Raw genomic sequence first — 21,787 nt, forward strand, 5'->3', positions numbered from 1 at the left:
ATGGATGGACACGGGGTGTGGGCCCCTTGGTGTCATTGCTGCTGGGCAGGCTGGATGGTTCAGGGGCCACATCTGGATGTCAGCTCTTTGTGGACCAGATTAGAGAAACAACATATGAAATACATGTTAATGTGCACAGATATCTGGTAAATTCTGAAAAAGGAGACCAATAAAGGGAGATAGTTTGTATCTGACTTGGTAATGCATTTGAAATCACTTTGGGGGCGGGGCCTGGGGTGGGGCAAGAGGGAGGAGGCTGCTTGGAGGCAGCGCTGGACAGTGGGACGGGGCGGGGCCAGAGGCTTATCCTCGTTTGGGGGCGGGACCTGAAATGGGGTGTTGTTCTTAAGGGCAGGGCCTGGCTGCGATGGATCAGGCTCTCTCCTCAGCTGGGTCCATGATGTGACGTGCTGTCATCCTCTTGACCTGCAGGACTGGATCCCCCGGGTGCTGATTGGTGGATTGTTTCTGGTGTGCCGTGATATTACCCCTAATATCACAGGGATGCTTCCTGCCCTTTTTAAGTTAGCATTTCAAACAATCGAAGTTAAAACAACACATTGTAGTGGGCCAACTGTACTGAACGCTGAGTCGTTTTTTCTCTGAAGTTGAAAATGGTTTTAATGCAAAGCGCCTTTTTTGAGCAGGCAGAGTCGTGCATCCTGCAGGCGGGGTGAACTCCCCTCAGGCTGGGGCAGGCTGGGGGACGGGGCAGGTACCTCGGTAAAGGGGTGGAGTGGGGCGCTGCTTACAAAGGGGACTGACAATTAGAATGGCTTAGTAAACTAAGCAAGGTCCTGGGTTGTTTGAGTGGATAATGGAAATAGAAAGGTGACACGGAAAACTGCCTATTATACACAGGAGGTGGAGGAAATTTTCATATTTCCTGGGAATAAAGCCAGAACTCGGAGCAGTGGGTCACACCTGTCATCCCAGCACTTTGAGAGGCCGAGGCGGGAGGATTGCTTGAACCCAGGAGTGTGTGATCAGCCAGGGCATAATAGTGAGACCTTGTCTCTACAAAATATATATTAAAAAAAATCAGCCAGATGTGGTGGTGCACACCTGTGTTCTCAGATGCTAGGGGCACTGAGATGAAAACATCACTTGAGGCCGTGCGCGGTGACTCATGCCTGTAATCCCAGCACGTTGGGAGGCTGAGATGGGCAGATCACCTGAGGTCGGGAGTTCAAGACCAACCTTACCAACAAGGAGAAACTCCATCTCTACTAAAAACACAAAAAAATTAGCCGAGCATAGTGGCCTATGCTTGCAGTCCCAGCTACTCGGGAGGCTGAGGCAGGAGAATCGCTTGAACCCGGGAGGCAGAGGTTTTGGTGAGCCAAGGTCGAGCCATTGCACTCCAGCCTGGGCAACAAAAGTGAAACCCCATCTCAAAAAAAAAGAAAAGAAAAAAAAGAAAACATCACTTGAGCCAGGGAGTTGGACGCTGCACTGATCCCTGATCTCACTAGCACACTCTAACCTGGATGACAGAGCTAGACCCTGTCTCAAACAAACAAGCAAATAAGTGAGAGGCATAATTCCTCCTTCAAAAATAAAGGAAGAGATTTTCTTTCCTGTAGTCTCTTTTCTTAGGATATTTATTTAGAAAATGTGTAAATGAATTTTCTCTGTCTTCTGAAGTGGTATGTTTTTTGAGACAGAGTTTTGTGCTTGTAGCCCACGCTGGAGTGGAATGGCATGATCTCCATTCACTGCAGCCTCCATCTCCCGGGTTCAAGCAATTCTCCTGCCTCAGTCTCCCGAGTAGCTGGGATTGCAGGCATGTGCCGCCATGCCCGGTTAATTTCGTATTTTTAGTAGAGAAGGTTTTTCTGTGTTGGTCAGACTGGCCTCAAACTCCTGACCTCAGGCGATCCGCCCGTCTCTGCCTCCCAAAGTGCTAAGATTACAGGTGTGAGCCACTGCACTCGACCAGAAGTGGAATTCTTTAGAAAAGAACTAAACTATTTTTTAGCTTAATGACCCAGGGATGTATTTCCGAAGGACTTGGGAGCTCTCTTTGAAAGGCAAACAACAACAGAGATAGTACTTGTATCTCAGTAGGAAATTAAATTATTCAAACATCAAGTGATTCCAATTTAAAGCAATGGACATTTAAACAATTCTGAGCCTTGAGAGGAATGTGGTCATGCAACTAGAGTCCAGTGGAATACAGGCGCAACTTCTAAGAGTTTTCCTGTAAGTAATTTGGAAAGCTGGCCATGCACAGTGGCTCACGCCTGTCATCCCAGCACTTTGGAAGACTGATTCTGGCAGATCACGAGGTCGAGAGATAGAGATCATACTGGCCAACATGGTGAAACCTCGTCCCTAATAAAATACAAAAATTAGCTGGGCATGTTGGTGCATGCTTCTAGTACCATCTGTTCTGGAGGCTGAGCCACTAGAATAGGGAGTCGGAGGTTGCAGTGAGCCGAGATTGCGCCACTGCACTCCAGCCTGGTGACAGAGTGATACTCCATCTCAAAATAAATAAATAAATAGCAATAAAAATAAAAAAATAGGAAGACTAAGCAGCCCCAGCGAGAAGACCTCCTCAGAGCATTGTGACTTCTTACACAGTGATAATGTAACCTTCCTTGAAGTGTATCAATCCATCACCAATCAAGTTGCTGCAGCCTATGCAGTGGTCTTGAATGAAAAATGTGGTGATTCTGCTAAAGCTTCTGTGTCTTTCCCTGTGTGTGAAATGTTAACGTCTCTACTTTGGAATGCTGATCCCATTCATTTGGAGTTGATGTTTCCAGGTGGCTTTCTTCAAGCTTTGTGTTCACATTAACTCTCTACTTAATCATGTATTTTAAATTTTAATATTTACTGCTGATGTCAGTTTCTGTCTTATTGCAGGAGCAATAAGACAGAAGAGAGGGCACCTGTTGCCATGTTGTAAAACTCACACTTGTCAAAAAGACATGGGTTAGGGTTTCTTCCCCTCCCTCAGGATGACGCTAGTTAGCTGACACAGATGGTCACCTCCATTACCAAGTAGAGCCAGGATGAACTATGTGTGACCAAGGGTGTTGTCAAGTCCTCTTCCCTGAGGACTGATTAGTGTTTATCTTGAAAACATGTACTTAATGGGTTGTATAGAACACTGAAGTGTCTTTCTCTCTTTTCAACCTCTTAGCTGTTTGCCTCTATTTCCCATCACATTATGGTCTAAGGCTTATTGATTTATTTATTTAGAGACGGAATCTCGTTCTGTCACCCAGGCTAGAGTGCAGTGGTGCGATCTCGGCTCATTGCAATCTCTGCCTTCAGAGTTCACACCCTTCTTCTGCCTTAGTCTCTCCGAGTAGCTGGTGCACCACGCCCGGCTGATTTTTTTTTTTTTTTTTTTTTTTGAGATGGAGTCTTGCTCTGTCACCCAGGCTGGAGTGCAGTGGTGCTATCTCAGCTCACTGCCAGCTCCACCTCCTGGGTTCACGCCATTCTCCTGCCTCAGCCTCCCCAGCAGCTGGGACACAGGTGCACACCACCACACATGGCTATTTTTTTTGTATTTTTAGTAGAGACGGTGTTTCACCATGTTAGCCAGGATGATCTCGATCTCCTGACCTCATGATCCGCCTGCCTCGGCCTCCCAAAGTGCTGGGATTGCAGGCGTGAGCCACCGTGCCTAGTCTCCCGGCTCATTTTTTGTATTTTTAGTAGAGATGGGGTTTCACCTTGGTGTCCATCTCCTGACCTCGTGATCCGCCCGCTTCGGCCTCCCAAAGTGCTGGGATTACAAGCGTGAGCCCCCGTGTCTGGCCCTAAGGCTTATTTATTAACAAAATGGTTTTTATTTCTTTCTCTGTTATCGTCGTGGAGATGATTTCTCATTTGGGAGAATATTTTTTAGTTTTCAGTTACATTTTGTCAACATTTAAAAAGCAAAGTAAAGAATATTTCTTGGGGCAGGCATGTTGGCTGACGCATGTAATCCCAGCACTTTGGGAGGCTGACGCAGGCAAATAACTTAAAGTGAGGAGTTCGATACCGGCCAGGTCACCGTGGTGATACCCCGTCGCTACCAAAAATACAAAAATTAACCGGGCATGGTGGCGCACGCCTGTAATGCCAGCTGCTCCCGAGGCTGAGGCAGGAGAATCGCTTGAACCCAGGAGGCAGAGGCTGCATTGAGTTGAGATCTCGCCACTGCACTCCAGCCTGGGCAACAGAGAAATACTCTGTCTCAATAATAATAATAATAATAATAATAATAATAATAAAGTAATAGATCTCTTCCACAAATGTGCTGGGACAACTAACTGGATATCCACATGGAAAAGAGTAATGTTGGATCCCTATGTCACACCATCAAAAATTTTATTTAAAAAGTATTTTTTTTTTTTTTAAAGGGAAAAGGCCAGGGCGCGGTGGCTCACGCCTGTAATCCCAGCACTTTGGGAGGCTGACGTGGGCGGATCACCTGAGGTCGGGAGTTCAGCCTGGCTAACATGGTGAAACCCTGTCTCTACTAAATATACAAAATTAACTGGGCGTGGTGGCGCAAGCCTGTAGTCCCAGCTACTCGGGAGGCTGAGGCAGAAGAATCGCTTGAACCCAGGAGGCGGAAGTTGTAGTGAGCTGGGATCACGCCACTGCACTCCAGCCTGGGCGACAGAATGAGACTCTGTCTCCAAAAAAAAAAAAAAAAAAAGGGAAAGGGAGAGAGAGAGAGACTAGGAAGGAAGACCTGCCGCAGTGGGTGTTACTTTGTCTCCCAGGCTGGCTTGGAACCCCAGGCTCAGCGATTCTCTCCGTTGTTTCCTGAGTAGCTGGGACCTGAGGCTCCCGCCCCCGCGCCTCTGCTGTTTTTAAGCAGCAGGTGGTGACCTCACTCCTCCCTGGCCTAAGCACTCCGACCCGCCTCCCTGGCGGTGGCTTTAAGGAAGTCTCTGAAGCTGAGCTCAGGGTGGACTCTCCCTCCCGAGTGAATGGAGATAGAAAGGGAGAGGACATCTATTGTGTTCTGTGGGCCATCAGCATGACATCGTACGTGCCGCCCAGGCAGGGCTTTGCATTTCACATTCTAGTTTGCATCCCGGTTCCAGACAATTCCAGGGCTTTGGAATCGTGCCTCAGATTTTCTGGCGCTCTTGCCTCCACAACCTGAAAACAGAGAGGCTAGGAGCGAGGCTGAAAGACGCGCAGGTCCCGCCCCGGCCCCGCCCTCTGCCGGTTCTAAAGTGCAAGGTCTCACCGCCTCGCGCCCCGCTGCTACCTCGCCTAGGCCCCGCCCACCTCCTCCCACCTCTCGCCCAGGCCTGGCTTCCGTCCTGCCCGCGGAGATTAACGCAAACCCGGAAGCGGATCGGGTGGAGTGAAGGTCACATCGCCATGGTGAGTTTTGCTCTGTGTTGCATTAAGTCTCCGCTTCCCAGGTCCCGCCGCTTCTGTCCCTGGGACGTGGGGTCCCCACAGACCTGGAAATTCTCGCCCATCTTCCTTCGCCCAGAGCAAATTGAGACATCCCAGTGAGAGGCCGGGTGTCGCTTCCTTTCGGGTTTAAAGTCGTCTGGAGGCTGGTCCCGTCCCCGGTCTGTTTGCTATAGGGCAATGTATATACTTTCTATTGCGTAGTTTTTCTGCTCAAAACCTTCTTCTGACTCCTCCCGCCCCGCGCTTTTTAAAATCCTCACCCACGAGGTGGATTCTTGCCCGGGGCGCGCCTCCCAGCCACCCCTCGTCGGCCCCTGGAGCGCCGCGCCGCAGCCCCAGTCCCGGGGAGGCCGCGTCCTCTGCCTGGTCCTGGGATCCTGCAGACCCCATCCTTCTCCTAAGGCGCCGTCCCCACGCCCCCACGTCCCTACCCGTGCCATAGCCTGCTGCTCCCCAGGTCTCCCCTCCGCAGTCACCGCTTCCATTGAACTCGCACTGGGGAGGACCCAGGGCCCTGTCCTGTGACACGGGGTCTTTTTGCCTGCCGAGCTCCAGCCCCTGGAAAACGCGCTCCTCCGGGATGCAGGCGTCTTACTCCAAACCCCCCTGCGATTGTGTGGGCAGAAGGGATCAGGAGACAGAGAGCAGTAGAAAATCTGAGACAGAGAAAAAAAGAATAAGAAAGGCCCATAACAGATGGCAAAATAGAGGACTGGTGAGGAATATGCCAAGATATGGCAAAAGTGGGGAAAAAAAGCAACAAAAAAAACCTAGGAAAGCAGGAGGAGAAAAGCAACTGGAGAAATGTAGAGAAAACCTAGATGTACACAGAGATGAAGGACGGCAAGGTAGGGGGGTGGCAGCAAAGAGGGAGGCTCATCAGAGTGAGGGAGAGAGGGAGGGATTTGGAGCCAGGGCAGACAGAGCAGAGTGGTGCTGGTGGCAAAGAGAACAGAGGGAGAACCACAGCAGGGAGGACACCTGGGGATCTGGGGTGTCACAGAGTGGGGACAGGGGAGTATATCAGGGAAGAGAGAATTTAACAGGGAGAACAGAGGAGGCGCAGACATGGGTGAAGAGGCAGAAATAGATGGAGATTGAGGACGATTAAAAGATTGGGGAGAAGGAGCAATAAGAGGTTAAATAAGTTGCGAGGATGGAGCAGAAGAGATGGAAGAGAAGGAATAGAAGGAAGAAGGGGATAAACAGCAGAAGAGAAGAGCGGTACAAAATGAAGAGCAGAATCCCAGGGAGAAAGAAAAGAAAACAAGAGCTAGAGAGAGAAGGGGAGAATGAGAGATATGTACAGAATTAGGGAGGGAAGCACAGTAATGAAGAAAGGGGGGCTAGGCACAGTGGCTCATGCCTGTAATCTCCACACTTTAGGAGACTGAAGCAAGGGGATTGCTTGAGTCCAGGAGTTCGAGACCAGCCTGGGCAACATAGTGAGACCCCTATATCTGCCAAAAAAAAAAATAAGGAAATAACCGGGCGTAATGGTGTGCACCTGTACTCCCAGCTGCTCTGGAGGCCGAGGTGGGAGGATGACTTGAGCTCAGGAGGTCCAGGCTGCAGTGAGCTGAGATCATGCCACTACACTGTAGCCTGGTCAACAGAGCGAGACCTTGTCTCAAAAGAAAAAAAGGGGCAAGAGACTGGGTTTAGATGAGTGGGTGAGTTCATTGGATATGATTACTTGTGACATGTTGACTTACCTGTATATAATCTAATAACTAAAACCTTGTTTAAATTATACAGATTGAGAATTTTAAAATTGGTGTCTATAAGACATGTACATTCTATAAATCTTGGCATCAGAGGGTATGTTCCACTTGGAATCCCTGTTCAACCAGAGGGAAGTGACTTATTCAGTTGTGAATCCCTCTCTTCCCTTTTCCTAGGATTGGGAGGATGTGGGGTAGTGAAGTGGGAAAAAAGTCACTGTCTGTTATTACATAATACTTTCAATTTAATTAATTAAATAATATTTTGAGACCGGGTCTGGCTGTATCATACAGGCTGGAGTGCAGTGGCATGATCCTCTAACTGCAGCCTCTACCTCTTGGACTCAAGCGATCCTCCTACGTCAGCCTTCTGAGTAGCTGGGACCAGAGGCATGAGCCACCAAGCCCAGCTACTTTTTATATATATATATATATTTGTAGAAACATGGTTTCACTACGTTTCCCAGGCTGGTCTCAAAATCCTGGGGTCAAAGGATCCTCCTGCCTTGTCCTCCCAAATTACTGGGATTACAGATGGGATTACAGGGATGGCCCACCGCGTCTGGCCTACGTAGCCCCCCTTTTTTTTTTGAGAGGGAGTTTTGCTCTTTTTGCCCAGGCTGGCATGCAATGGCATGATCTCAGCTCACCACAACCTCTGCTCCCTGGCTTCAAGCAGTTCTACCGCCTCACCCTCTGGAGTAGCTGGGATTACAGGCATGCACCACCATGCCTGGCTAATTTTGTGTTTTTAGTAGAGATGAGGTTTCTTCATGTTGGTCCAGGCTGGTCTCTAACTCCCTACCTCAAGTGATCCCCTGCCTGGGCCTCCCAAAGTGCTGGGATTACTGGCATGAGCCACCACTCTCAGCCCATAGTAGTTTTTAAAAGGGACATCAGGGCGTGGTGGCTCACGCCTGTAATCCCAGCACTTTGGGAGACAAAGGTGGGTGGATCATGAAGTCAGGAGTTCAAGACCAGCCTGGCTGACACAGTGAAACTCAATCTCTACTAAAAAATACAAAAATTAGCCAGGCATGGTGGCAGATGCCTGTAATCCCAGCTACTCCGGAGGCTGAGGCAGGAGAATTACTTGATCCCGGGAGACAGAGGTTGCAGTGAGCCGAGATTGTATCACTGCATGCCAGGCTGGGCAACACAGCTAGACTCCATCTGACAAAAAAAAAAAAAGAGAGACAGATAGAAAAGTAAGGAACATCAAAGTTGGGTGTGGTGGCTCATTCCTGTAATCCCAGCACTTTGGGAGCAAATCACTGAAGGTCAGGAGTTCAAGACCAACCTGGCCTACATGGTGAAACCCCGTCTCTACCAAAAATACAAAAATTAGCTGGCCATGTAGACACATGCCTCTAATTTCAGCTACTCTGGAGCCTGAGGCAGGAGAATTACTTGGACCTGGCTGGGAGGCAGAGGTTGCAGTGAGCCATGATCACACTGCTGTACTCCAGCCTGGGTGACAGAGTGAGACTCCATCTCCCAAAAAAGAAAAATTAGCCAAGGGTGGTGGCATGCATCTGTAGTCCCATCTACTCAGGAGGCTGAAGCAGGAGAATCTCTTTAGGCAGGAGAATCATGCCACTACACTGCAGCCTGAGTGACAGAGCATGACTTGGTCTCAAAAAACAGAAAAAGAAATAGCAATCAGCTCTTTAATGTCTCCATTTATAAAAGCAGTAGTCCTGGCCATGTGCCATGGCTCACACTTGTAATGCCAGCACTTTGGAAGGCTGATGCAGGTGAATCACCTGATGTTGGGGGTTCGAGATCAGCCTGACCAATGTAGAGAAACCTCGTCTCTATAAAACTCCAAAATTAGCTGGATGTTGTGGCGCATGCCTGTAATACCAGCTACTCTGGAGGCTGAGGCAGGCTAATTGCTTGAACCCGGGAGGCAAAGATTGTGGTGAGCCAAGATCGCGCCATTGCACTCCTTCCTGGGCAACAAGAGGGAAACTCTGTCTCAAAAAATAAAAAAATAATAATAAAAATAAAAGCAGTAGACCTATTCACGTGTAGTCAACCCCATGACCAAATTCTCTCACAGGCACCATCTGCAGGAACATGCTATTGGAGAATAAGAACTCTGAACATCACTTTTGGCCAATATAAACGTTCAGACCAGGGAGCCTGCATCATATTTTTGATGTTTTTATTGTGCAATTTGTTTTATACAATGTTTTCTGTGATCGCAGTTTATAAATTTTCCCAGTACACATTCTATGTTTTATATTTTACACACAGTTAACTAAGGGCAATGAATATATATAAAATTGCTGTATTGCCTGGTATTATGTAACTGTACCTGTGACATCATCATTGCACCCTCTGACACTGTTAGTCAGTGTATTTAATGCTGTGTATTTACTTGAACTCATACATCAGAAGGTAGTGATCTTAACATGTATTTCAGTTCTTATAGTGTGTGCTGGTGTTAAGTAGAAGTTGTGGCTTTTTTCTTAAGAGAGAATTGTTTAGAATTCTGCAGGCTGTATAAATGTACTTATTATTTGCTTGCTGGTTTTATCATGGGTTAGAATAGTTTACTGATTAATATTTAAGATTTCACATATGGCTTTTCTGTATATGATATGTAATGGAACTGACACACTGCACTTGTTAATTTCAATAAGTCCCTGTTCTGTGTGGATATAGGTAATTTTATGACAGGTATTCAGAAAAAGGTTGTATTAACTTTTTTTTTTTTTTTTTTTTGAGACAGAATCTCGCTCTGTCACCCAGGCTGGAGTGCAGTGGCACAATCTTGACTCACTGCAATCTCCGCCTCCCAGGTTCAAGTGATTCTTGTGCCTCTGCCTCCTGAGTAGCTGGGACTACAGGCGCCTGCCACCATGCCTGGCTGATTTTTGTAATCTTTTCTTATCTTCTCTGTGCTACGATTATTTGACAATACAGAATTTCCGTTGGTTTTGGTTACCCTTACATAAGCTTTTTGTGGATTATTTACCAATATAGTATATTGTGTGGTCTTTTAGCATTTATTTGTGTACAGTAGATATTGTGTAAATATGAAGAATATATACTTTTCATTGATGTGACAGTGATATGTTTTTGGCAAACTGTGATACATTTTAGGGTCACAGTGGAAAAATACTCCTTACTTTAGGCTTACACATGTTTGTGACCTGTCAGTGTTTTGTCATATTGGAAATAGGCTTCCATAGAAATGATTTGAAGGACATGTAATTGCCCTTTATTTATTAAAGAATCTTACTTCTTTTGTATTCCTAAACTTTGAAGATCATGTTTGGGAAGTTCAAAATAAGTATTGTTTTTTGTGTCATATTTACACATTTCAGTATGATTTAGCATCTGGACTTAATTGGAAATGTATTGGTGTTTATATTTTGTAGATATCTCTTCCAAATGCTTGATGAAAAAGGTGGGAGGATCACTTGAGCCAGGAAGTTGAACGCTGCAGTGAGCCCTGTTTTTGCCACCACACTCCAGCTTGGGTGAGTGAGCTACACCCTATCTCAAACAAACAAGCCAATAAATGAGAGGTATAATTCCTCCTTTGAAAATAAAGAAATATTTTCTTTCCTTTCATCTCTTTTCTTAGGACATTTATTTAGAAAATTTGCAAGTGCATTTTCTGTCTTCTGAGGTAGTATGTTTTCTTTCTTTTCTTTTGTTTAATTTTCTTTTATTTCCTTTTCTGTTCTTTTCTTTTCTTTAATTTTCTTTTATTTCCTTTTCTGTTCTTTTCTTTTCTTTCTGATGGAGACAGAGTTTTGCTCTCGTTGCCCAGGCTGGAGTTAAATAGTGTGATCTCGGCTCACTGCAATTTCCATCTCCTGGGTACATGAGATTCTACTCCTTCACTTTCCAGAGTAGCTGGGACTACAGGCACCCGCCATAATCCCTGGCTGATTTTTATAGTTTTGTAGAGACGGGGTTTCACCACGTTGGCCAGGCTGGTCTTGAATTTCTGATATCAGATGATCCTTCAGCCTCGGCCTTCCATAGTACTGGGATTACAGGCGTGAGCCACCGTGCCTGGCCCAGGGATGTATTTCTGAAGAACTTGGGAGCTCCTTGAAAGGCAAACAACAGCTGCGTGCAGTGGCTCATGCCTGTAATCCCAACACTTTGGGAGGCCAAGGCAGGTCAATCCCGAGGTCAGGAGTTCGAGACCATTTGACAAACATGTTGAAACCTTGTCTCTACTAAAAATACGAAGAAATTAGCCGGGCATGGTGGCACATGCCTGTAGTCCCAGCTGCTCAGGAAAATTGTTTGAACCTGGGAGGCAGAGGTTGCAGTGAGCCGAGATTGTTCCACTGCACTGTAGCCTAGGTGACAAAGCGAGACTCCATCTCAGAAAAAAAAAAAAAAAAGGCAAACAACAAGATAGATTGTACCTGTGTCTCAGTAGGAAATTAAGTAATTCAAACATTAAATGATTCCAATTTAAAGCTATGGACATTTAAATAATTCTGAGCCTTGAGAGGAATGTGGTCATGCAACAAGAGTCTAGTGGAATGCAGGCGCAACTTCTAGGAGTTTTCCTGGCTGACTGTCATGGCTCAAGCCTGTAATCACAACACTTTGGGAGGCCGAGGCATCTGGATCGCTTGAGGTCAGGATTTCAAAACCAGCTTGGCCAGCTTGGTGAAACCCTGTCTCTACTAAAAATAGAGAGAAATTACAGGTGCCTGCCACCCTGCCCAGTTAATTTTTGTATTAGGGTTAGTGTTAGGGTTTCTCCCCCTCCCTTGGGGTGAAGCTAATTAGCTGACAGAGATGGTCACCTCCATTACCAAGTAGAGCCAGGATGAACTATGTGTGACCAACGGCTTTTCAAGTCCTCTTCCCCGAGGACTGATTAGTGTTTATCTTGAAAACATGTACTAAATGGGTTGTATAGAACACTGAAGTCTCTTTCTCTCTTTTCAACCTCTTGGCTGTTTGCCTCTATTTCCCATCACATTCTGGTCTAAAGCTTATTTATTAATGAAATAGTTTTTCTTTCTTTCTCTATTATCGTCGTGGAGATGATTTCTCATTTGGGGGAAGACTCTGTTTTTCAATTATATTTTCTCACATTTAAAAAGTGAAGTAAAGAATATTTCCTGGGCCAGGCACGGTGACTCACGAGTGTAATCCCAGCATTTTGGGAGGCCGAGGCAGGCGGATCACTTGAAGTCAGGAGTTCTAGACCAGCCTGGCCAACATGGTGAAACCCCGTCTCTACCAAAAATACGAAAGTTAGCTGGGCATCATCATGTGCTCTTGTAATACCAGCTACTCCAAAGGCTGAGGCAGAAGAATAGCTTCAACCCAGGAGGCAGAGGCTGCAGTGAGCCACGATCTCACAACTGCACCCCAGCATGGGCCACAGAGAAATACTCTGTCTCAAAAATAAAAAGAAAGAAAAAAGTAAAAAAAGAGAAAGTAATAGATCTCTTTCGCAAATGTGCTGGGACAACTAACTGGATATCTACATGGAAAAGAATAATATTGGATCTCTATGTCACACCATGAAAAATTTTATTTAAAAATGGTTAAAAAAAAAAAAACCAGGCGGGGTGGATCACATCAGTAATCCTAGCAGTTTGGGAGGCTGAGGCGGGCGGATCACAAGGTCAGGAGATCGAGACCATCCTGGCTAACATGGCGAAACCCTGTCTCTACTAAAAATACAAAAAATTAGCCGAGCATCGTGGTGGGCGCCTGTAGTCCCAGTTACTCCAAAGGCTGAGGCAGGAGAATGGCGTGAACCCGGGAGGCGGAGCTTGCAGTGAGGCAAAATTGTGCCACTGCACTCCAGCCTGGGCGACAGAGCGAGACTCCATCACAAAAAACAAAAAACAAGGAGAGAAAAGAAAAAGAGCGAAGGAGAGACGAGGGAGGGAGCCCTGCGGGAAGGGGTGTTACTTTGTCGCCCAGGCTGGCCTGGACCCTCAGGTTCCCCCCCTCCACCCCTCCCCCGTGCCTGCATTCCTGCTGTGTTTAGGCAGCAGGTGGTGACCTCACTCCTCCCAGGCCTGAGCGCTGGGTCCTGCATCCCAGGGGAGGCCCTAGGGAAGTCTCTGAAGCTGAGCACAGGGTGGACTCTCCCTCCTGAGTGAATGGAGAATAGAAAGGGAGAGGATTTCTGTTCTGTTCTGTGGGCCCTCAGCATGAAATCGTATATTCCGCCCAGGCAGAGCTTGTGCATTTCACATTTTAGTTTGCATTCCCGTTCCAGACAATTCCAGGGCTTTTGAATCATGCCTCAGCCTTCCTGGCCACTCTCACCTCCAAAAACCGAAAAAACAAAGGCGCTGGGCGCGAGGTGGAGAGATGCACAGGTCCCGCCCGCCCCGCCCTCTGCCGGTTCTAAAGGGCAAGGTCTCTCTGCCTCGCGCCCCGCCTCTGCCCTGCCCAGGCCCCACCAAACTGTTCTCGGACCCCGCCCAGGCCTGGCTTCTGTCCTGGGCGGGCAAACCCCGAGGCGGATCGCGTGGAGTGAAGGTCGTACCGCGGCGCGTGCGTTTCGCTCTATCTTATATTAAGTTTTTGCTTCCCAGGTCCCCGGCGCGTCTGTCCCTGGGACGTGGGGTGCCCACGGACCTGGAAATTCTCGCCTGTCTTCATTCATCCAGAGCAAATTGAGATGTCCCAGTAAGAGTCCGGGAGTTGCTTGCTTTCTGTTTGAAGTCATCCGGAGGCTGGTCCCGTCCCCGGTCTTTCTGCTATAGGGCAATGTATACACTTGGTATCGCTTAGTTTTCCTGCTCAAAACCTTGTTCTGACTCTCCCACCCCATTCTTTTTAAAGTCCCCACCCGCGAGGTGGATTCCCGCCCTGGCCGCCTCCCAGCCTCTCCCTCTTCGGCCCCTGGAGCAAAGCGCTGCGGCCCCAGTCCTGGGGAGGCTGCGTCTTCTGCCTGGTCCTGGAATCCTGCAGGTGCCACCCTTGTCTTAAGGCGCCGTCGCCCCCTACATCCCTCCTCGTGGTGGGCCCTGCTGCTCCCCAAGTCTTCCTTTCGCAGTCACTGCTTCCCCTGAACCAGCGTAGGGCAGGTCCCAGCGACTTGTCCTTTGACCCCAGGTATTCTTGCCTGCCCAGCTCCACCCGCCGGAAAATGCGCTTCTCCGCGATGCAGGTTTCTTACCCCAAACCCGCAAAGTGGTGCTGGTGGCAAGGAGAACAGAGGGAGAACCGCAGCAGGGAGGACACCTGGGGATCTGGGGTGCTGGAGAGTGGGGAGAGGGGGGCGTAACAGGGAAGAGAGAATTTAACAGGGAGAGCAGAGGAGACGCAGAGATAAGAGGCGGTAATATATAGAGATTGAGGACGATCGAAAGACTGGGGAGAAGGAGCAACAAGAGGTTAAATAAGGACCGGGCGCTTTGGCTCATGCCTGGAATCCCAGCAGTTTGGGAGGCTGAGGCGGGCGGATCACCAGAGATCCGGAGTTCAAGACCAGCCTGACGAACATGGAGAAACCCCATCCCTACTAAAAATAAAAACTAGCTGGGCGCGGTTGCACATGCCTGTAATGCCAGCTATTAGGGAGGCTGAGGCCAGAGAATCGCTTGAACTTGGGAGGCGGAGGTTGCGGTGAGCCGAGATCGCACCATTGCACTCCAGCCTGGGCAACAAGAGTGAAACTCCGTCTCAAAAAAAAAAAAAGAGGTTAAATAAGTTGTGAGGATGGAGCAGAAGAGGTGGAAGACAAGTAATAGAGGAAAGAAGGGGATAAATAGCAGGAGAGTAGAGGGGTACAAAATGAGGAGCAGAATCCCAGGGAAAAAGACAAGAAAACAAGAGCTAGAGAGAGAAGGGGAGAATGAGAGATGTGTAAAGAATTAGGGAGGGAAGCACAGTAATGAAGAAAGAGGGGCTGGGCGCAGTGGCTCAAGCCTGTAATCCCAGCACTTTAGGAGACCGAGGCAGAGGGATTGCTTGAGTCCAGGAGTTCAAGACCAGCCTAGGCAAAATAGTGAGACACCCCATCTCTTTCAAAAAAAAAAAAAAGAAAAAATTAACCGGACACGATAGTGTGCACCTGTAATTTCAGCTACTCTGTAGGCGGAGGCTGGAGGATCACTCGAGCCCGGGAGCTCCAGGCTGCTGTGAGCAGAGATCATGCCACTGTACTCCAGCCTGGTCAAAAGAGCAAGACCCTGTCTCAAAAGAAAAAAAAGGGTGGGGGACTTTGGGTACAGATGAGTGGGTGAGTTCATTGGATATGATTAGTTGTGACATGTTGACTTCTGTGTATATAATCTAATAACTTGTTTAAATTATGCAGATGAGTTTGAGAATTTTAAATGTCCTATCTGTGAGCCGTGTACATTCTATAAATCTTGGCATCAGAGGTTAGCTTCCACTTGGAATCCCTATTCAGCCCGAGGGCAGTGACATTCAATTGTGAGTCACTCTCTTCCCTTTTCCCATGTTGGGTAGGAAGTGGGGCAGTGGTGTGGAAAAAAAAATCGCTTTCTGTTATTACATAATACTTTTAATTAATTAATATTTTGAGATAGGGTCTGGCTCTGTCGCTCAGCTGGAGTACAACGGCGTTATCTACTCTAACTGCAACCTCGACCTCCTAGGCTCAAGCGATCCTCCTCCCTCAGTCTCCCGAGTAGCTGAGACCACAAGTGTGAGACACCAAGCCCAGCTAGTTGTTTTTTTTTGGTTTGTTTGTTCGTTTTTGTAGAAACAGGGTTTCAGTATGTTTCCCGGGGTGGTCTCAAAATCCTGGGCTCAAAGGTTCCTCCTGTCTTGGCCTTGCAAAGTACAGGGATTACAGGGATGAGCCACCGCGCCCGGCCTATATACTAATTATTATTATTATTATTAGTTTTTTGAGGTAGAGTTTCACTCCTGTTGCCCAGGCTGGAGTAAAATGGCACAATCTTGGCTAATGAGTATCTCTGCATTTAGGGTTGAAGCAATTCTCCTGTGATACTCCCCCTGAGTAGCTGGGATTACAGGCATGTGCCACCATGCCCTGCTAATTTTGGATTAAGTGGCCAAGGCAGGAGAATCACTTGAACCCAGGAGGCAGAGGTTGTGGTGAGCTGAGATCACACCATTTTACTTCAGCGTGGGCAATAAGAGCGAAACTCCGTCTCAAAAAAAACAAAAAAGAATGGAGCAAAACAGGAGAGGGGCATAAAATGAGCAGAAGCCCAGGGGGAAATGCAGAGAAGAAACAGATGGAGAGAGAAAGTGAGAAAGGGCTAGGTATAGAATGATGGAGGGAAGCAGTAATGAAGACGAAGGGGGACCCTGAGTGCAGATGAGCGGTGAGTTGATTGGATGTGATGATGAAGTGATGGCATGTTGCTTTCTCTGTATATAAGGTAACAAATTTAAAATTTGTTTAAATTATACCGATGAGAATGAGAGTTGGAAAACTCCTGTGTCTAAGTGTGGTGCATTTCATAATTATGGCGTCAGAGGCCAGCTTCCCTCTGCAACCCCTCTTCAGCCAGAGGACAGTGACTTGACTCATTAGTTGTGGATCACCCTCTTCCCTTTTCATGGATAGGGTGGGGAGTGGGGGAGAGAAGTAGGGTAAGAAGTGACTGAGTCTCTGTTATTATATGGAATGTGATGAAAGGAGTATTAAGAGTGCTTTTGTTCTCTTTTTGTAATTGGTTTCCTTTTTTCTAGTTCCTCTTCATTACTTTAGTTTTTTTTTTTTAATTTTTGAGATGGAGTCTCTCTCTGTCACGCAGGCTGGAGTGCAGTGGAGCGATCTTGACTCACTGCAACCTCTACCTCCCAGGTTCAAGGAATTCTCTGCCTCAGCCTCCCAAGCAGCTGGGATTATAGGCGTCTGCAACCACACCTGTCTGATTTTTATATTTTTAGTAGAGACAGTTTTCACCATCTAGGCCGGATTTGTCTTGAACTCATGACCTTGTGATCCACCCACCTCGGCCTCCCAAAGTGCTGCAATTACAGGCGTGAGCCACCACGCTCGGCCTCAGTAGTTGTTTTTTATTTTTTAATTTTGCTTTTAATTTACTTATTTTTGTTATTGTGGTTTTTTTTTGTTTTGGACAGAGTTTTGCTCTTGTTGCCCAGGGTGAAGTACAATGGCGTGATCTTGGCTCACCACAAACTTCACCTCTGGGGTTCAAGTGATTCTCCTGCCTCAGCCTCCTGAGTAGTTATGATTACAGGCACGCACCACCATAGCCGGATAATTTTGTATTTTCAGTAGAGACGGGGTTTCTCCATCTTGGTCAGGCTGGTCTTGAACTCCTGACCTCAGTGATCCTCCCACCCCAGCCTCCCAAGGTGCTAGGATTATGGGTATAAGCCGCTATGCCCGGCCTTTAATTGTTATTTTTTTGAGACAGTCTTACTGTTTCCCACACTGGAGTGCAGTGGCAGGATCACAGCACTGTGCAGCGGCAACCTCCTGGTCTCAAGTGATTTTCCCACCTCAGCCTCCGGAGTAGCTGGGACCACAGGCACGCCCCACCAGGCCCAGCTAATGTTTAGATATATGTATTTATTTATTGAGACTCTCTGTCACCCAGTCTGGAGTCCAATGGCACGATCTCATCTCACTGCAAACTCCGCCTCCTGGGGGTCAAGCGATTTTCCTGCCTCAGCCTCCTGGGTAGCTGGGGTTACAGGTGTGCACCACTATGCCCTGCTAATGTTTGTATTTTTAGTAGAGGCATGGTTTCTCCATGTTGGCCAGGCTGGTCTCGAACTCCTAACCTTGTAATCTTCCTGCCCCGGCCTCCCAAAGTGCTGGGATTATAGGCGTGAGTCACCATGCCTGGCCTCATTGTTTTCAAAGTATAATATATTTTCAAATATTTCTCCTTTGGCCCAAGATTTCATTAGATCTTTATTTTTTAACCATTTTAAAATTGTTTCTCTATGAAATTTTTTTGAGTTTACATTGAGGTCTGTGTGCTTTCTAGTCTTTATCATATATCGAAAACATTTTCTACTGTGTGATATATGTTGTTAGGTTGTTTCAGTGTGTACTTGATAATGATATCAAGGACTTTTTTTCTTTACCCTAACATGAAAATTTAGTTGAAGTAGCCTATTCCATTTTCTTTACTTATGTCATCTGAAAAAATGCTAATCTGTGAACTTCTAAGTAAGTGTCCCCCTCGAGTCCCTCTGGTCCATAATATTCTCTACAGATGTTGAAGGATGGGCTGGATTGACTTGGAACCTTGGTTTAGCAGAGCCCATGTGTTCATGAGAAAAGCATTTGCTCAGATCTCATTTCTACAGCTGCCTCTTTTTCAGTGTTTTAAACACCTATTGCTATGCACGCACAGTTGTGTATATTTTGAACATTTTTCTGGGAGTGAGTAATGATACATTTGGGATTGCTGTCATCAGAACCTTACAACTTGAAAGAAGTTTCCTTTGCTCAGGTATATAAGATGGTCCTGGAATTTTTGTTTGTTTTTCTTTGAGATGGAGTGTCGCTCTGTCGCCCAGGCTGGAGTGCAGTGGCATGATCTCAGCTCACTGCAACCTCCACCTCCCTGGTTCAAGCAATTCTTTTGCCTCATCCTCCCGAGTAGCAGGCACTACAGGCCCCTGCCACCACACCTGGCTAATTTGTGTATTTTTAGTAGAGACAGGATGTCACCATATTGGCCAGGATGATCTCAAACTCCTGACCTTGTGATCCATCCGCCTCAGCCTCCCAAACTGCTAGAATTACAGATGTGATCCACCCTGCCCGGCCTTTTTTTTTTTTTTAACCGTTTTAAAATAAAATTTTTCATGGTGTGACATAGAGATCCAATATTATTCTTTTCCATGTAGATATCCAGTTAGGTATTACAAGGGTGAGTCACCACTCCTGGCTGGTCTGGAAATTTTCTAGAGGAGGGAGACCAAGGCAGCCTATTGGCCCTTCCAGGCCATCACATGGGAATCAGCCACACCTCCTTCCTCCTCACCTCACAGCTTCTCAGAATAACTTGGTGAAATGTCTCCCACTATGAGCCTCAGTGAGCCCACCTGTAACATAGAGGTGAGGCATAAGACCGGAAAAGCTCAGTCAGTGACACTGACCCCTGAAAGGACTGACAAAATACAGTGTGTGGCTTTTGCTCTGGGAGAGGTAGTGCTCAGTTTTAACTTGAATTTTAAAGGGATTCCAGTTCTTCAAATATTTAAAAAAAAAAAAAAAAGCACAAGATGAGCAAAATCAGGGGATTGGACTCAAATCACCTTGAACCTTATCATCTCACAGCTTTAACCCACCTACACGACTCCATGTCCCCTGCAGGCCTCGCCCCTGAGCTCTACAATCCTGTGTCCAGTTGTCTCCTCAGCTCTCTCCTGGGACATCAAACAGGCATCCCCACCTTCAGGTGTCCACAAGTGGCTTCCTAAACCCCCAAACACATTCCGTTGCAGTCTGCACATCTCAGATGAGAGTGACTGTGTACTTCCGGAAATTTAGCCTAATTTGACAGCATGCATTTTAAATATGGGAAATAAATTACTTTATTTGTAAGTGTTGTAATTTATAATATAAAGAGAAACTTTATAAAGTACAATGCCATGATCTCAGTTCACTGCAACCTCTGTGTCCTGGGATCAAGGGATTCTCCTGCCTCAGACACCCGAGTAGCTGGGATCACAGTCGACTTTCAAAATGCTTTTGGGTTGTGGGAGAAAAATGTTTGAAGACCATGTCCCTATGGGTCTGTGCCCCCAGGACTTCTCTGACATCATCTTCTACCTGTGTCCTCCTCTCTTCCACTGCTGCAGCCACACGGGCCACTTTCCTCTTCCTGGGGCTGAGGTTGCTCCTGTCTCAGGGCCTTCACTTGAGCTGTCCCTCTGCCTAGGGCTCTTCCCCTCAGCTGCAAGTGACAAGCAGCCTTTCTTTCCTAGGTCCTTGTTCTGATATCATCTTCTCCAGGTTTCCTTTGTGATCTCCCAGAGCCCCCATTTGATGTTGCAGCTGTGAAACCAGAAAATCTTACAGAGATCTCAGTTAATTTAGAAAGTTTATTTTGCCCAAGGTGGTCAGGGCAGAGCTTAATTTGATACATTTTATGGAGACATGAGACATCAATCAAAATATGTAAGATGTACATTGGTTTGGTCTGGGAAGTTGGGACAACTTTAAACAAAGGCAGGAAGACTTGAAGCAGGGAGGCGGCTTTTAGGTCACAGAGAAATGAGGCACTAATAGTTGCAATCTTTTGAGTTTCCTTTTTTTTTGAGATGAAGTCTCATTTTGTCACCCAGGCTGGAGTGCAGTGGCACGATCTTGGCTCACTGCAACCTCTGCCTCCTGGGTTCAAGTGATTCTCCTGTCTCAGCTTCCCAAGTAGATGCCCAGATCATTTTTTTTTCCAGGGGGGGCTTTGAAGGGGGCATCAGTGCAGCCCGGGTCCCCCCTGCTGCCTCGTGTGTGGCGGCTTCTCCATGAATGGAGTGAGATCTGAAGACTGGGGTCAAACATACACTTGTAGGTCTTCCTGTGGGACTTCCTTATCTCTGCATGATCTCTGGTGCAGTGGGCAGTGGGGGACTTCTTTCTACAGGGTGACATCTCCCAGTTCATGTGGTTTTGTCACAGGATGGGAGTGAGTCATTTCTAACATGAAGTCTTATTTTTTTTCACATACAGGATTGATTCTAAAGACTCATGTTACGTGAGGAAGCAGCTCAGAAGAGGAAAGGAAAGGAGCCAGGCATGGCTCTTCCTCAGGTGAAGTGATATTCCTCTGTGGATTAATCTGTCTCTTTCCTTTCTGAAATGCCAGGTATTGTAGTAGCCAGTCTTTTCTGAGTCTGAAGCATTTTGCCTGACATGTTCGCTTGCACTCACCCATGCCTGCCTCAGTTCCTCTCAGCTGCTCTGAGATTCCATCTCCTGTGACCCAGTGAGATGAACTTGGGAAGAGGCTCCACTGGGCATGGTCCAGGGAAGGGTTCACACCCAGACATGGATAAACATGGGGTGTGGGCCCGCTGATGTCAGTGCTGCTGGGCAGCCTGGATTGTTCAGGGACCACATCTGGATGTCAGCTCAGAGAAACTACATATGAAATACATATGTTAATGTGCCCAGATATGTGGTAAATTCTGGGAAAGGAGACAAATAAGAGGAGATATTTTGTATCTGATTTGGTAATGCATTTGAAGCCACACTAGTAGATCAAGATGTCTCTGTGTCCAAATTTTTTTTTTTTAAGAGACAAGATGTTGGTCCCAGTGCAGTGGCTGTCACCTGTAATCCCAGCACTTTGGGAGGCCAGGGCAGGAAGATCACTTGAGGTCAGGAGTTCGAGACCAGCCTGGCCAACATGGTGAAACCTCATCTCTACTACAAATACAAAAATTAGCTGGGTGTGGTGGTGCATGCCTGTAATCTCAGCTACTTAGGAGGCTGAGGCAGGAGAATCGCTTGAGTCCAGGAGGTGGAGGTTACTGTATGCCGAAATTGTGCCAGTGCACTCCAGCCTGGGAGATGGAGCGAGACTCTGTCTCAAAAGAAAAAAAGAGAGAAAGAAGGTGTCGCTCTGTGGCTTAGTTCTGGAGTACAGTGGCACAATTCAGAGTTTACAGCAGCCTCAAACTCCTGGGCTCAACTAATCCCTACTTTAGCCTCCCAAAGAGCCTGAGTGATAGGCATGGGTCACCATATGTATGTATGTTTATTATGT

The 21,787-nt window shown here is 47.0% G+C and overlaps 1 protein-coding gene across 4 annotated transcripts in view; it reads left to right on the forward strand.

Annotated features, from left to right (window-relative positions):
* The window catches only part of ZNF808 (zinc finger protein 808), a 60,814-nt gene that overhangs the window by 18,304 nt on the left and 20,723 nt on the right, over positions 1 to 21,787 (forward strand). The window contains exons 1-2 of one of the 4 annotated variants that reach the window (XM_024238045.3): positions 5,278 to 5,355; positions 20,749 to 20,829. The exons of 2 other annotated variants lie outside the window; for them this stretch is intronic. In XM_024238045.3, coding sequence (XP_024093813.3) covers positions 20,767 to 20,829 — 63 coding nt within the window. In that variant the 5' untranslated portion in view covers positions 5,278 to 5,355; positions 20,749 to 20,766. Of the gene's footprint in view, positions 1 to 5,277; positions 5,356 to 20,748; positions 20,830 to 21,787 lie in introns of those variants that run through there. One more of the 4 variants, XM_054541119.2, reaches the window with a different exon arrangement.

The sequence above is a fragment of the Pongo abelii genome, chromosome 20 (genome assembly GCF_028885655.2).
Source record: "Pongo abelii isolate AG06213 chromosome 20, NHGRI_mPonAbe1-v2.0_pri, whole genome shotgun sequence".
In the NCBI taxonomy this organism is placed as follows: Eukaryota; Metazoa; Chordata; class Mammalia; order Primates; family Hominidae; genus Pongo; species Pongo abelii.